General features: G+C 42.4%; 1 protein-coding gene across 4 annotated transcripts in view; it reads left to right on the top strand.

Annotated features, from left to right (window-relative positions):
• Gm14569 (predicted gene 14569) overlaps positions 1-5,058 on the top strand; it is a 91,449-nt gene extending 86,391 nt beyond the window's left edge. For all 4 annotated transcript variants that reach the window (XM_006541412.2, XM_030251182.1, XM_030251181.1 and 1 more), the window contains 2 exons: positions 1,407-1,503; positions 3,405-5,058. In XM_006541412.2, the coding sequence (XP_006541475.1) occupies positions 1,407-1,503; positions 3,405-3,571 (264 nt within the window). In that variant the 3' untranslated portion in view covers positions 3,572-5,058. The remainder of the gene's footprint in view (positions 1-1,406; positions 1,504-3,404) is intronic.
• The last annotated feature ends 9,581 nt before the right edge of the window (positions 5,059-14,639 follow it).

The raw sequence follows: 14,639 nt of genomic DNA, 5'->3' as shown, positions 1-14,639 counted from the left end.
GGTACAATGCTAGAGAGAAGGTTGTTTTCCCATTCAAGTAATAACCAGGTCTGGCCATGCTTATTTCTGAGCTCAGTGGAGATAAGCACAGTTAGGCTGTAAGTCTATAAACAAAAGAGAAGGCAATCTTACAAGCATGTGCCATTAATCTGTTTACACTATCTGTGTAACTAGATAACTTCTTCTAAGTCTGAAAGAAGAGTGGCAAACTTGAGTCAGTTTGGGTTTTGTTGATAATGTAAGTTATGGAACAGGAGAGATGGCTCAGTGGTTATGAGCACTTGGTGCTCCTGCAGAGGACATGGGTTCAGTTTCCAGAACCCATATGACCATCTATTTTTTAAATCCACCTTTCTTTCTTTCTTTCTTTCTTTCTTTCTTTCTTTCTTTCTTTCTTTCTTTCTTTCTTTCTTTCTTTCTTTCTTCCTTCCTTCCTTCCTTCCTTCCTTCCTTCCTCTCTCTCTCTTCCTTCCTTCCTTCCTCTCTCTCTCCCTTCTTTCCTTCCTTCTTTCCTTCCTTCCTTCCTCCCTCCCTCCCTCCCTCCCTCCCTCCCTTCCTTCCTTCCTTCCTTCCTTCCCCTCTCTCTCTCTCTCTCTCTCTCTCTCTCTCTCTCTCCCTCTCTTTCTTATTTATTTAATTCACTTTACATCCCACTCACTACCCCCCTCTTGGTAACCTCCTACCACAATCTCCCTCCCCCCCCCCAACCATCCTTTTTTTTTGAGCAGGTGGAAGACTCCCTGGTATCTCCTGAACCTGGCTCATCAAGTTTCTGAAGGGCTACGCACATCCTCTCCCACTGAAGTCAGACAAGGCAGCCCAGCTAGAAGAACATATCCCACGGGCAAGCAACAGCTTTTGGGATAGACCCTGCTCCAGTTGTTTGAGACCCACATGAAAACTGAGCTTCACATCTGCTATATATGTGAGGGGGGAGGGGCTGAGTCCAGCTAGTGTAGCTCATGACCATCTTTAACTCCAGTTCAAGGGATGCAATACTCTCTTCTAGCCTCAGAGGCAGTATCTGTGGTATATACACATATATGCAGAAAAACATTTGTACACATAAAATAAAAATAAAAAATCATTAATTAATATATTCCAAATAAATTGTTAAATTGCATTCATGCATGCACGTATGGACATATTCTAAGATCAAGGTGCTTTATGTTATTTTTGGGATGGAGCTTTGTTATGGATCCATATAATTTTCTATACTTATATATTTCTATCCAGATGTATACCTCTGCATCAATATCTACATCCTATATCTATCTCTCTTTTCTTCCAATTACTGTTGGACTCATAGTATTCATGACAGGGCTTGTACCATGCAATCGCCTAAGAAATTTGTTGTCCTTATTGTCAGGACTTAAAAAGTTTTTGTTTTCATTTTGATATTACAGGAATCTAAACACATAACTGATATCCCACCAAAGAAGACTTTTCTTTCCAGTTTCCCCGGATGTGCGGTGCCACATTTAAGGCACTTTCCAAAATCAGGTGAGTGCATTCTGGCCTGTCAAAAATAGCCATGGAGGTATGTGGTGAAATGATTTGCAACTTCAGATTCATTCAATGTATTTCTAAATCACTTTCAACATTCTTTCATGTCTCTTCCATGAAATGCAACAGACATTAACTTAGTTTAAGAAAATCGAATTGTTAGAATATCTAAGTCCAGTGTGTAATTTACATAGCCCTTTCTGGTCTTTTACTTCACCAAAGCAGTTTTCTTTTCTTTTCTTTTTTATTAGATGTTTTCTTTATTTACATTTCAAATGTTATCCCCTTTCCTAGTTTGCTCTCCAAAAATCCCCTATCCTCTCCCCCTCCCCCTGCTTCTCAATCCACCCACTCCTACTTCCTGGCCCTGGGGCATAGAATCTTTGCAAGACCAAGGGCCTCTCAAAGCAGTTTTCAAGGCGAGGCACAAAACATTCTTGTTGCTAGGGAGAAGAGGAAAGGACCAAATCACTTTCTAGCTGATAGCACTGCAATATGTCTTCACTTGCTCTATCCTCAATGAAACTGTTGACAAAAAGCCACTGCAAAGACCCAGTACTATTGATTTATTTTTAACTCTTGAAAAAACTTGACAGCTGCAAATAAATATGACAGGAAATGATACACTGTGACCTCATCAGTGAGAGTTATGAGCCAGAGGGATTTCCTCAGCAGAAGTTGAAGGAGTGGGGATAGCTTTACATTCAGCTTTCTTTGTTTTCACCATTAATCCCTTTCATGAAAGAAAAAAAAGACTAGGGACTCAGGAACCCATTATTTGGCTGTGGAAATAGCAGTCATCACCTTGCTCCATGTCTTCTGAGCTTATCCCTTAAATGTGGTTCTCAACTCTCCTGAACAGTAGAACCACCAGGAAGCTCATAAATGGTAGATGACTCTGACACCATCCTACTTATTCCGTTAGTTTAAGAAATTACATGAGCACTGCTCTTTTGTGTGTTTGTTCCTTTGTTCTTTGGTTGTTGTAGTTGTCATTTGATTTTTGCACAATCTAGAGCAACAACAACCAAAGAACAAAGGCATCCCACCACAGCCTCCTAAATGCTGGGATTACAAGCATGTGCCATCATACCCAGATACATTAGTATTTTTTTGAAAATTCCTCGGTGGTTCAATATGTAATTAGAACTGAAAACCACTGGTTTAGTCGAAACCATTGAGTTAGGCTCATCATCCATAGAGCAGGATGAGGGAGGCAGTGGAGTTGGGAAACAGAGCAGTCTGCTTGGCTACAGGAGTTGGCATATTATTGTTTCATTGGCTTTTATTAGATAAATCTATTGAGTCATCAGTCATCTAATTTCACAATGGCAGTGACGGCCAAAACCAGATCTTAAATTAAAAAAAAAAAAAAGATTAGGTATAATTTGTTTCCCTTTGGATGTGAGTTCAAAAGTATAAGATATTCAAATAATAAAAGTCAAAAGATTGGCTGTTACAGATGGGCAGTGATGACATATACCTTTAATCCCAGCACTTGAGAGGCAAAGGCAGGAGAATCTTTGAGTTCAAGACCAGCCTGGTCTACAGAGTGAGTTCCAGGACAGTCAAGGCTAAGCATAGAAACCCTGTCTCAAATAACAAAAAAAATTTTTTGACTGTTAGACTGCAAGAATTATCTCACATCTCTTCCCATGGTTAGGACCCTATGGCCATATCCATGTTGATGTTGTTCCTGGACATACCTTTTATGGCATTTGCCCAAGCAATGACTTTTAGAACAGTGATTTCTAAGAGAACAGTAAGTAGAAAGTACTAAGTATTGGGTGATCAGAGAAAACCTGAAAGAATGGTCCGCTTCATTTCAGCTTTAAACATATTCCAGTGTGTCTGTTTTTTTTTTCTGACTGTTTGTGTGTTGTTTGCTATGATTTTAGTTGCATTTTATGATCAGAAGATGCTTCACCCACGTACCAGGGAAAGACTAACCAGACGATCTTTGAGTCTTCCACCCACACTTCCACAACGTGAGGAGCCTGAGTGGTTTTCAGTGGCCAAGAAGAAAGCCCAAGCATGGAGCCAAATAGCAAATATCATGCAATAAATAGCTCCTAGATGGAGCATCAGCATTTTCAGTAATAATTGCCTGTAACTATGGTAATTCCATATAATATTTTTTGCCAGGGCTAGTTTTTATTAGGGAAAATAACTTTAGAAATAGGAATTAACATTTTTAATTATTCAAATGAAATAAATGCTATTAACATCTAACCCTCAGTAACTGACCACCAACATCCCCAAACCCAGCATGTTCTCCAGAAAAGCTATGTTACAGAATTGTAAAATCATTAACTTTAGATATTGTACCTTTAAAGAAAGGAAACAACCGTATTTTGCTTCAGCAACTTAAAGGTTGCCATTTCTTTCAATCAAGTAATTTCAGTGGAAAGAGTCAGGTGATTTAGCTCAAGGATTGGATGTACTTTCAACCAAGCAGGTGGCAAGTTCAGTAGTTAGACTGTGTGTCTGCTGCCTCTGGAGAGTGACTTTCCTCTCTGGCTCCAGGCTTAGGGCAGAGAACTCTGTGTAACTCAGAGTCTTAGTTAATTTTTCTATTGCTGTAATAAACTCTCCGATAAAATCAACTTAATGGAGAAAGAGCTTATTTTGGAAGAATTCTAATGTATAGTCCATCACTGCAGGGAATTCCTGGCAGCCAGAACTTGATGAAGTTAGTTACATTGTTTTTCCAGGCAAGAAATGGAAAGTAATGAATTGGAGTCCTCAACTTACTTTCTCCCTTTAACATACATAGGCCAGGATCCAAGCCTAATGAATAGTGTCACCTATGGTGGGTGGGTTTTCCCCACCTTAATTAACCTTTTCATTTTTAAATTCTCCACATTTATCCTATCTCTCAGTCTAGCAAACATTATAAGAAAGGCACTTTAGATGCCTTAACAGCAAACCTAGGATCATTTTCCTAGATACAAAGGACATCTACTTCTGTCACTTGGTGTTTGCTTTGCTTGCACAGAAATACAGCCTTGAACACCTATGTTGGATGCTTCTACATTCAAAACCATGTCTAGAGAGGCAATGAGATTCTATAGCTAGCTTAAATAACTGGTGCTGGGTTTTTGCTGATGATGGCATAATGAGACACTGTACAACAACATGCTGGATTTTTCATTTAATCTATAAAACACCTCTTTATTTTGACCCTCTAGATTTGCCCTTTTGATAGTGTTAAGGTTTTGAATGACTGGATTTCATTCCATATATATTACCATAGTGAATAATTTGTTTAAATCAATGCCCTTAACATATGTAATTCTAGTACACCAGCTCTAACACTTCCCTTCCCCATTTTTGCCTATACCTTCATTACATCATTCTCACTATGAGAACTCCCCACTAATAATATTTCTTCCATTACTAAGAAAACTCAGTTTTTAATCATAAGGTTAAGTATTTTTTTAAGGTTAAGTATTTTTAATGCTTAGAAATATATTCTGATAAGTTTCCTTTTTTCCTTTTTAGCTTTCTTTGTTTTTGATTAGTGCTAAGCAAATAAACTCAATAAAGGTTGTTCTGTAGTCCATTTCATTCTGGGAAATGAGGGAGGGAGGGAAATAGAATATTGACAACTCAGACTAAAGATTGTCACGGGAGCAACATTGTAAGAGGTTTTGTATAGAATTATTCTCCACACTGCTGTAGCTGACAAAAGCTGATGGCTTCCAAGTGTGCCATTGTTCAGTGAGAGAAGGGACATGGCACATGGTGGCTATAATCCAGCCAGCTTGAGGACTGAGTCTAAGTTTTACAGAAAGATGGACTTATGAACCATCACAGAGCCACTGGGATCATGCAAAAAAAAATGCATGACACACAGAGAAGGAAGCAAAAGAGTTCTAATAACCATTTCTTTAGTCTGGCTAGTGAGACAATTAGCTGTTTTTCAGAACTGGAGATCAGTTGGAGATACCCTCATTTAAATCAACAAATAAAACATGCTTTATGGACATGGTGGTGGTGGCTCATGCCTTTAGTCCCAATACTTGGGGAGGCAGAGACAGAGGAATCTCTGAATTTAAGGTCAGCCTTTTCTATAGAGCAATTCCCAGGATGTGCCACACAGAGAAACCCTGCCTTGAAAAAAGAACAACAAAACCAACCAAGCAACCCCTTCCAATCTCAACGTGTTTTATGTAATAGTTTATTTTTTTATGCAATGTTAATAATGATCTGAGAGACGAGAATGGCTTTTAGAACATTCAAACTACTAAAAACATAAACAATGAGGTGACCATTCTTTCCCACTCCTGTTCCCATTCTAGTCCCTGGCCTATTTCCTAGACAAATCCCTAGGTCCTATTCTAGGCGTGCAAGCACACTTAACTCTGGACGCCTATACCCTGGTAGGACAGTCAGATTTACCAAGGGTGGCCCATCTCAAGAGCAGCATGTGGCCTCTAGAAGCAGACTGGAAAATAGAGGTATTAACTACATGGGGCATATTCCAACAGAATGGGAGACCTTGTTTTCATAAGTCCCTGGCTCTCTAGAGAGAAATAAAACTAGAAAATGGCCAAGATGTGACTTCAGAAATATAGAGGTCAAGAAATATATCCTTCATAATTAAATCTAAAGAGCAATGCTATTTTAACAGGTCATACAACATAAAGAATAACAAATCATAACCAGTGTAGTGCACCCAACCATACTATGTAAATACCCATCTATTTACCCACTCTGTCCTTTCAATTTAAGCAATAATGACAACAGGCTTTGTGCTTCTGCTTCATTATGTGGTTCAAGCCATAAGAAATATTATATGATGGTAAGTCTTAAACATCACCACTCATGTTAATAAAGTGGCTACAGAAGAGGCAAGTCTACTCCACTGTGCAGAGAGGATCTATTCAGTGCAAAATTCAGTGCCTAGGGCTTTAGGAGAGCAAGACAAATAAAACCATTTAATAGTTTTATAATGTGCGATAGGATGAAGGCTATATATTGTGCTATGGGATTAAGACTCCCCACAAGGGAATACACAACTGGATGGATTCACTGCCAAATCATAGTTAACTTTTTTATTGGGTATTTATTTCATTTACATTTCCAATGCTATCCCAAAAGTTCCCCACACGCTCCCCCACCCACCCACTCCCACTTCTTGGCCCTGGCATTCCCCTGTACTGAGGCATATAAAGTTTGCACGACCAATGGGCCTCTCTTTCCATTGATGGCCAACTAGGCCATCTTCTGATTCATATGCAGCTAGAGACACGAGCTCTGGGGGTACTGGTTAGGTTAGTTCATATTGTTGTTCCACCTATAGGGTTGCAGATCCCTTTAGCTCCTTGGGTACTTTCTCTAGCTCCTCCATTGAGGGCCCTGTGATCCATCCAGTAGCTGACTGTGAGCATCCACTTCTGTGTTTGCCAGGCCCCGGCATAGTCTCACAAGAGACAGCCATATCTGGGTCCTTTCAGCAAAATCTTGCTAGTGTATGCAATGGTGTCAGCGTTTGGTGGCTGATTATGGGATGCATCCCCGGATATGGCAGTCTCTAGATGGTCCATCCTTTCATCTCAGCTCCAAACTTTGTCTCTGTAACTCCTTGCATGGGTGTTTTGTTCCCAATTCTAAGAAGGGGCAAAGTGTCCACACTTATGTAGGTCTTCCTACCTACATAGTTAACTTTTTAAGAAGAACAGATATCAACACCCCTCAAACTTACCCACAAATCAGAAAGGAAAAGATACCCATAAATATGCTCTACAAGCTAGTATTACGCTGACATGAAAACTAGATCAGAGTACAACCCAAAGAGAAAACTGTAGATCACGTTCTCTGATAGACATAGGTGCAAACTTTAGTTTGTTTTCAAAATAAAGAGGACACGAATTTTAAAGAGGGAGGAGGGGTATGTGAGGTCTTAGATGGAGGCAATGATATCATCATATAAAAATTGAAGAAAGCTGGGCGGTGGTGGCACATGCCTTTAGTCCCAGCACTTGGGAGGTAGAGGCAGGTGGATCTCTGAGTTCGAGGCCAGCCTGGTTTACAGAGTGAGTTCCAGAACAGTCAGGGCTATACAGAGAAACCCTGTCTCGACAAAACAAAAAACAAAATACAAATTAAAAAAATTGAAGATATTTTTAAAACCTTTACAAGTTACAGAACACTTGATATTTTTTTCCTCCCATGGTTACAGGATTGGTTCAACATAAAAAAATATCAATAAATATAATGTGACAGCATAAATACACTTAAGGACAGAAATCACACAATCATCCCAATAGCCATAGAAAAAGTCTTTTTTTTTCAAAGTCCAACATCCCAATGCGATACAGGGTCTGAAGAAAAGAATAGAAGGCCAGGGGTGGGGCCAGCTTTCCCAAACCTATACCATGAGGCTCTGGCCCCAATGGGGTTAGTGCTGGAAAGCTGGCCTTGTTCTTTGATGACTGTGGCACTCAGGCAAGCTGTCCCTACCCCTTGCCTGGACATCCTGGAAGAGCTAACCCTGGCAGCTTGGGCATAGGAGAGCTAGCCCCACCCCTCCCCTGGGAAGGAGAGTTAGCCCCGATGGCATGGGTCCAGGAAAGCTTGCCCCATTTTTGAGGCAAAGGAGATTTGGCAGACAGACCAAGCTCAGCTACCATCCAGGCCAAGATCCAGGCCTTTGAGCTGGCCGATCCTAACATCTACCCTACCTACGAGCTGCTGGAGTTCATGAAGGGGCTGGTACTGCAGAAGCAAAGCTTCAGGATCTCCATGATTCAGGGAAACACAGGATATCTGAGAGGAGTCTTGGTGAGGATCCAGTGTTGATTGTGTAGCAGAAATGAGTGGCCTTAAGCTAGACCAATGACTCATTGCAATGAACATCTGCAAATAAGCTGTTTGGACAAAATGTATATTGTGGGACATACCATGACATACTACAACTTCCACTATGAGATATTTTATTCTTTATATTTATTTTCGTTTTTTTTGGGGGGGGGTTTCAAGGGTGAAGGGTGGAAAGACTGGAAAATGAGTGGAATTAGGATATATGATGTAAAATTCACAAAGAATCAATAAAAAAAGAAGGAAAATATCCCAACATAACAAAGGTGACATGATAAACCTATAGCCAATATTATGCTAACTGTGGAAGAAAAAGAAATTGTTTTTCTAAAATCAGGAATTATAACAAGGGTGCTTATCTTTGGGCTTTATTGCTGGGAAGAAACATCATAACCGTAGCAATTCTTAGGAAAGGAAGCATTTAATTAGGGCTGGCTTACAGTTTCATAGGTTTATTCCATTCTCATCATGGTGAGAAGCATGACAGCATTTAGGCAGATGTGGTACTAGAAAAATAGCTGAAATTTATTTCTCTAAGTCTAGTAGCCTACTTTTCCCCTCCAACTGGGTTGCCTTGTCCAGCCCTGATATGAGGGTTTGTGCCTAGTCTTATTGCATCTTGTTATGCCATGTTGGTTTGATATCCTTGGGAAGCCCACTCTTTTCTGAATGGAAACAGAGAAGCAGTGGATCTAGGGGAGAGGGGAAATCAGAGAATGTGGAGAGGAAATGGGATGTACTTTATGAAAAAAGAATAAAAAGAAAAGAAATAGCTGAGAGTTCTACATCTGGATCTGCAGGCAGCTGGAAGAGAGAAACACTGGGACTAGTTTGGCCTTTTGAAACTTCAAAGGCCACCCCCCCCCCCCCAGTGATACACTTCTTCCAACAAACCCACACCCACTCCAACAAGGCCACATGAATGAGATAAATATCAAAATGATACAGATATGTAAAATAGAATAGGGTTATGCCTAAAGCAGCAAGCACAGGGTCTGCACAGGGTCTGCACCAGGTCCTCTGCCCTCATGGTTTCCAGTTTTGTGTTTTTATCGACTTTCTGAGTGTGCAAATGATTGACTGTGTAAGTCTTGGGCTCTTTTCCAACTTTGATGTGATAGTTCTTGTTTTATTATATTTTATTATTATTATCTTTTAGAAGAAGCCTTTTTTTTTTTAATGAGAGACAGAAAGGAAATGGATCTGGATGAGAGGTGACGTGAGAAGGAACTGGGAGAAGCAGAGGGAGCAGAAATCATAATCAGGATATATTACATGATAAAAGAATCCAGTTCAAAGCCGGGTGGTGGTGGCGCATGTCTTTAATCCCAGCACTTGGGAAGCAGAGGCAGGAGGATTTCTGAGTTTGAGGTCAGCCTGGTCTACAGAGTGAGTTCCAGGACAGCCAGGGATACACAGAGAAACCCTGTCTCAAAACAAAACAAAACAAAACAAAACAAAACAACAACAACAAAATGAATCCAGTTCAATAAAAGAAAATATAGTGGCACTATCATCTTCTTTAATCATTATTTGTTACTGTCTATTTACTTTAATTATATTCCTTAAGACAAATTGGGTGAAGTGCCAAATTGCTCTTTTATGATGGTATCATAAAGAAAAATAAACAAGTTTCTCATATGTTGCTGAAAAGAGACGAATTATTAGATACTGATTTAATGATTTATTTAAAGTGCTGCTTATACTGTTTATTGGCCAAACATGGCCTTCCTCGATGCCTGGAAAAGAATGAGCTAGAGAAATAGTTAAAACAATAAGTTGTTGCCTTTAACAACCTTCTGACTGCCACATACCTTCTAAAAAATCTCTTTTGCTTGCCCACCTTCCCACCTGTGGCTTTAGAGTATAAAATGAGAATGGAAACTAGACCCAGGACTGAGGCCTTTCAGGGGCTATCTTGGCTTTAGTCCACTGGTGATATCTTCTATCTTCTGCTTTTATTGGTGTTGGAGTCCTGGTGATGACTGCTGCTCCCAGGCCTCTTAGCTCACTAAAGGTCTCTGGCGTATAGAAGTGTGCACTCCTGAATGGATTCTGGGGTCTCATGCCAGTGACTAAGGGGACTGTGACACCCAAGAGTGAAAACAAAAACAAACACAAAAACAAGACTAGGCTGAACATCCAGAGAAGGTAAGCCCCTTGACCCCCTTGGAGATAGGCAAGAGGATCCAGATAAGCTTAATCATCTAACAGGAGACTGCATTCAAAGCATCAATAGGATACCAAGGTGTCACTGGTCTCAAAGGAAAAGCCTCAAAGGGATATCAAGACACTGGTATAGATCTCTGGAGAAATAGAAAAGACTAGGAATTTAAAATGAGAATGTAAGCTGGGTAATGGTGGCACATGCCTTTAGTCCTAGTACTTGGGAGACGGAGGCAGGTGGATGTCTGTGAGTTAGAAGCCAGGCTGATCTACAGAGTGAGTTTCAGGACCGCCAGGGCTATATAGTGAAACCTGTATTGAAAAATCAACCAATCAAATAAATAAATATTTAAATAAATAAATACATAAATAATAAAATTAGGAAATGTCTAACTTCTGACTTGATAGTGAACAAGTTATGTGAATAATTCCACAGTGCTCTGGCTACTGGACCTGATTGGGGCCCAACCTGAGGTTTTTCTGAGGTCACTTCAATTGAATGGGCACTCATTATCCCATAATATGAGGTGACTATGTCTAGGGTTGTATATATATCCCTAAGGTAAGACTCCCCCATCCCCCTGCCAAGTCACCATGAGGTAACAAACCAGGGAGTCTATCCTAAACATCAGATGGGGGCTAGGCTCATATAAACCCTTCAACTCCCAGTTAGCTTCTCCAGAGGATAAAATTTTGCCCATGATGCTGCTCCCTGCTGGCTCCAATTGCTAGCACTTCCCATCACTGAGGCAGGTGAAGAGCACCGGATTCCATCGCCATTGGCATCTGTCCAGTGCAATGCACATCAACGTGCCCTGTTCAGTCAGCTCTGTCCGACTCAACAGGTACATAGGGATGCTCATCAGACTCCAGTAGGCCACATTCCAGGGATGTACAGGTTCCAATATGTCCACTATGGGAAAATCCAGGCCCTCTCCTCATTTAACAAGATGACAGGTATGCTATCCAGCCACATACTTGCCTGAAGAGGAAGGAATGTGCTTCCATGATTTCAGATACATTATAAAAGTTTTTTTTTCCTCATGGCTAGACTTAAAGGATGAACCACTCCTCGATTCAGATATGTAACTTTTTTATTGCTAGAAGATGATGTCTACAAAAGGGAACTAGACCCTCATATCAAGAGACTCAAAACAGCAACATACAGAAAAATGGCACTGCTCAATTCAGGAGGTAAAGACTTTTAAAAACAGAACAAAGCTTCTAGAAGCTGCCCAGGCTCCCAGCTGTGGCACTGGTACACTGATAGACTTGAGAATCGACTTGGAGGTATGGGGGTCCCCTCTGGAATGTGTGTGTGCTGGCCGGTGTCTCTGTTCTGAGTGTCTGTTTTCTGAAACGAACATGTGCTTGTTGTGTTGGTTTGTTTATCTGTATCTCGTCCGGGATAGCGCGATCACCCTCTTCTCCGAAGACCCACTTGGAAGTGAGATTTCTTGTGTGAAACTGTTTCTGTGTGCGGGCGAAGTTTGGAAGTTTCTGTTTGTCTCACGGGAGACGGAGACCCAAGTCTCAAGACGAGACCCAGAGTGTGATCAGCAGATGTGCTAGAATCACTGACTGCTGCTCTGGGGAACGCCTCGGAGTGAGGGGAAGGACTCCAGGAGTCTGACTGGGACGGGGGTGAGGATTCCGTAGTCTTTCTGGATTGGAAGGACTACATACCAGCCCAACCTTCTGCATCCTTGGTTTGGTTTTGTATATTTGTCAGTCTTTGTGTATCTCTTGTGTCTGTTTTGTGTTTTTCGTGACTTGGACGATGGGACAGACTGTGACAACCCCACTAAGTTTGACATTAGATCACTGGACTGAAGTTAGATCGAGGGCCCACAACCTTTCAGTGGAAATCAAGAAGGGACTTTGGCAGACATGTTGTGCTTCCCAGTGGCCAACATTTGGCGTGGGCTGGCCACCAGAGGGGACTTTTGACGACACTGGGCTCGAGAATGCCCTAAGAAGAAGGGGAAGGCCCCTAAAGTCCTGGCTCTAGAGGATGATGATTAGGGGAGACGGGGCTCGGACCCCCTCCCTGAGCCTAGGGTAATCCTGACTGTGGAGGGGACCCCTATGGACTTTCTAGTAGACACCGGGGCAGAACACTCCATGTTGAAACAACCATTGAGAAAACTCAAAAATAAAAAATAAAAACATAGTAATTGGAGCCACAGGCCAGAAACAACACCCTTGGACCACTGCACGTACTGTAGACTTAGGCAAAGGACAAGTGAGTCACTCTTTCTTGGTCATCCCCAAATGTCCCACACCGCTTTTGGGAGAGACCTTTTGACTAAACTGAAGGCCCAGATCAGATTCACTCAAAAAGGGCCAAGAGTAAGTTGGGAATCTCCTGCCTCCATGATCCTGGCCGTACAACTTGAGGAAGAGTATCGCCTGCATGAATGTACGAAGCAAGCAGAGGGGCCAGGCCTAAGAGACTGGCTCAATGCCTTCCCTAGGGCATGGGCAGAGACCGGGGAAATGGGGATGGCTGTCAGAGTACTCCCCCCTCCCCGTGGTTGTGGGACTGAAGACAGATGCTACCCCTATAGGGATACAGCAATATCCAATGAGCCACAAGGCTAGGGATGGAATTAGGCCACATATTCAGAGACTATTACAACAAGGTATTTTGGTGCCTTGTCAGTCACCCTGGAATACCCCTCTGTTGCCGGTAAAGAAACCCGGCACGAGGACCATCGACTAGTCCAACATCTGAGAGAGGTCAACAAGAGGGTCCAAGACATTCACCCAACTGTTCCTAGTTCCTATAACGTCTTCAGCTTGCTCCCCCCAGAACAAAAATGGTATACAATGCTTGATTTAAAAGATGCTTTCTTCTGCTTAAAGTTACATCCCTCCAGTCAGCCTTTGAGTGGAGAGACCCTGAAACTGGACAAACTGGACAACTGACCTGGATGCAGTTACCCCAGGGGTTCAAGAACTCTACCACCCTTTTCAGTGAGGCTCTGCATCGAGATTTGGCCTCCTTCCGAGCTGAAAACCCCCAGGTGACTATGCTTCAATATCTTAATGATCTACTCCTTGTTGCGACCTCGGAGCAGGAATGCAAGCAAGGGACTAAGAGACTGTTAGCTGAACTGGGTGAGTTGGGGTACCGGGCCTCTGCTAAAAAGGCCCAGTTGTGTCAAACGGAAGTAGTCTATCTGGGATACACTCTTCGGGATGGGAAGCGGTGGCTGACAGAGGCTAGAAAAAAAGACTGTGACTCAGATACCAGTGCTGGCTACTCCGAGGCAGGTGAGAGAATTCTTGGGAACTGTTGGGTTCTGCAGACTTTGGATACCTGGGTCTGCAACACTGGCTGCCTCCCTGTATCCCCTGACTACATCAGAACATGAGAAAGCATTTGAGGATATTAAGGAGGCCCTGTTGATTGCACTGGCCTTGGCACTGCCAGATTTAACCAAGCCCTTCACCCTTTACATTGATGAAAGGGCGGAAGTGGCCAGAGGGGTTCTTACTCAGACTCTAGGGCCATGGAAGAGACCCATGGCATAATTGTGGTGGCCCCCCACTCTCTTGAAAGCATTATCCACCAGCCCCCAGTCCGATGGATGACCAATGCCCGGATGACTCACTAGCAGAGTCTGTTGCTGACTGAGCAGTTAATGTTTGCTCCTCCTGCTATCCTCAACCCTGCTACCCTCCTACCTGAGACAGAAGACTCCTTGCCTGTCCATTGCTGTGCTGACATCCTTGTGGAAGAAACAAGGGTCTGGAGTGATCTGCGTGATCGCCCATTGCCAGGCATTCCAAACTGGTATACAGATGGAAGCAGCTTTTTGGTGGAGGGTAAAAGGATGGCAGGGGCGGCGGTGGTAGATGGCAAATATGTGGTGTGGGCCAGCAGCCTGCCAGAGGGTACGTTGACCCAGAAAGCTGAGTTAATTGCCTTTACCCAGGCCCTTAGGATGACTGAGGGACGGCCTATTAATATCTACACCGATAGCAGGTATGCTTTTGCTACAGCCCATGTCCACGGCACCAACTACAGGCAGAGGGGGTTGTTGATGTCGGCAGGCAAAGATATTAAAAATAAAGAGGAGAGTCTGAGTCTCCTTGAGGCTATTCACATGCCAGCCAAAGTGGCCATCATACAC

Source organism: Mus musculus, chromosome X, assembly GCF_000001635.26.
Source record: "Mus musculus strain C57BL/6J chromosome X, GRCm38.p6 C57BL/6J".
In the NCBI taxonomy this organism is placed as follows: domain Eukaryota; kingdom Metazoa; phylum Chordata; class Mammalia; order Rodentia; family Muridae; genus Mus; species Mus musculus.
Note: the sequence above shows the minus strand (reverse complement) of the source record. Positions and strands in the feature narration are given on the sequence as shown.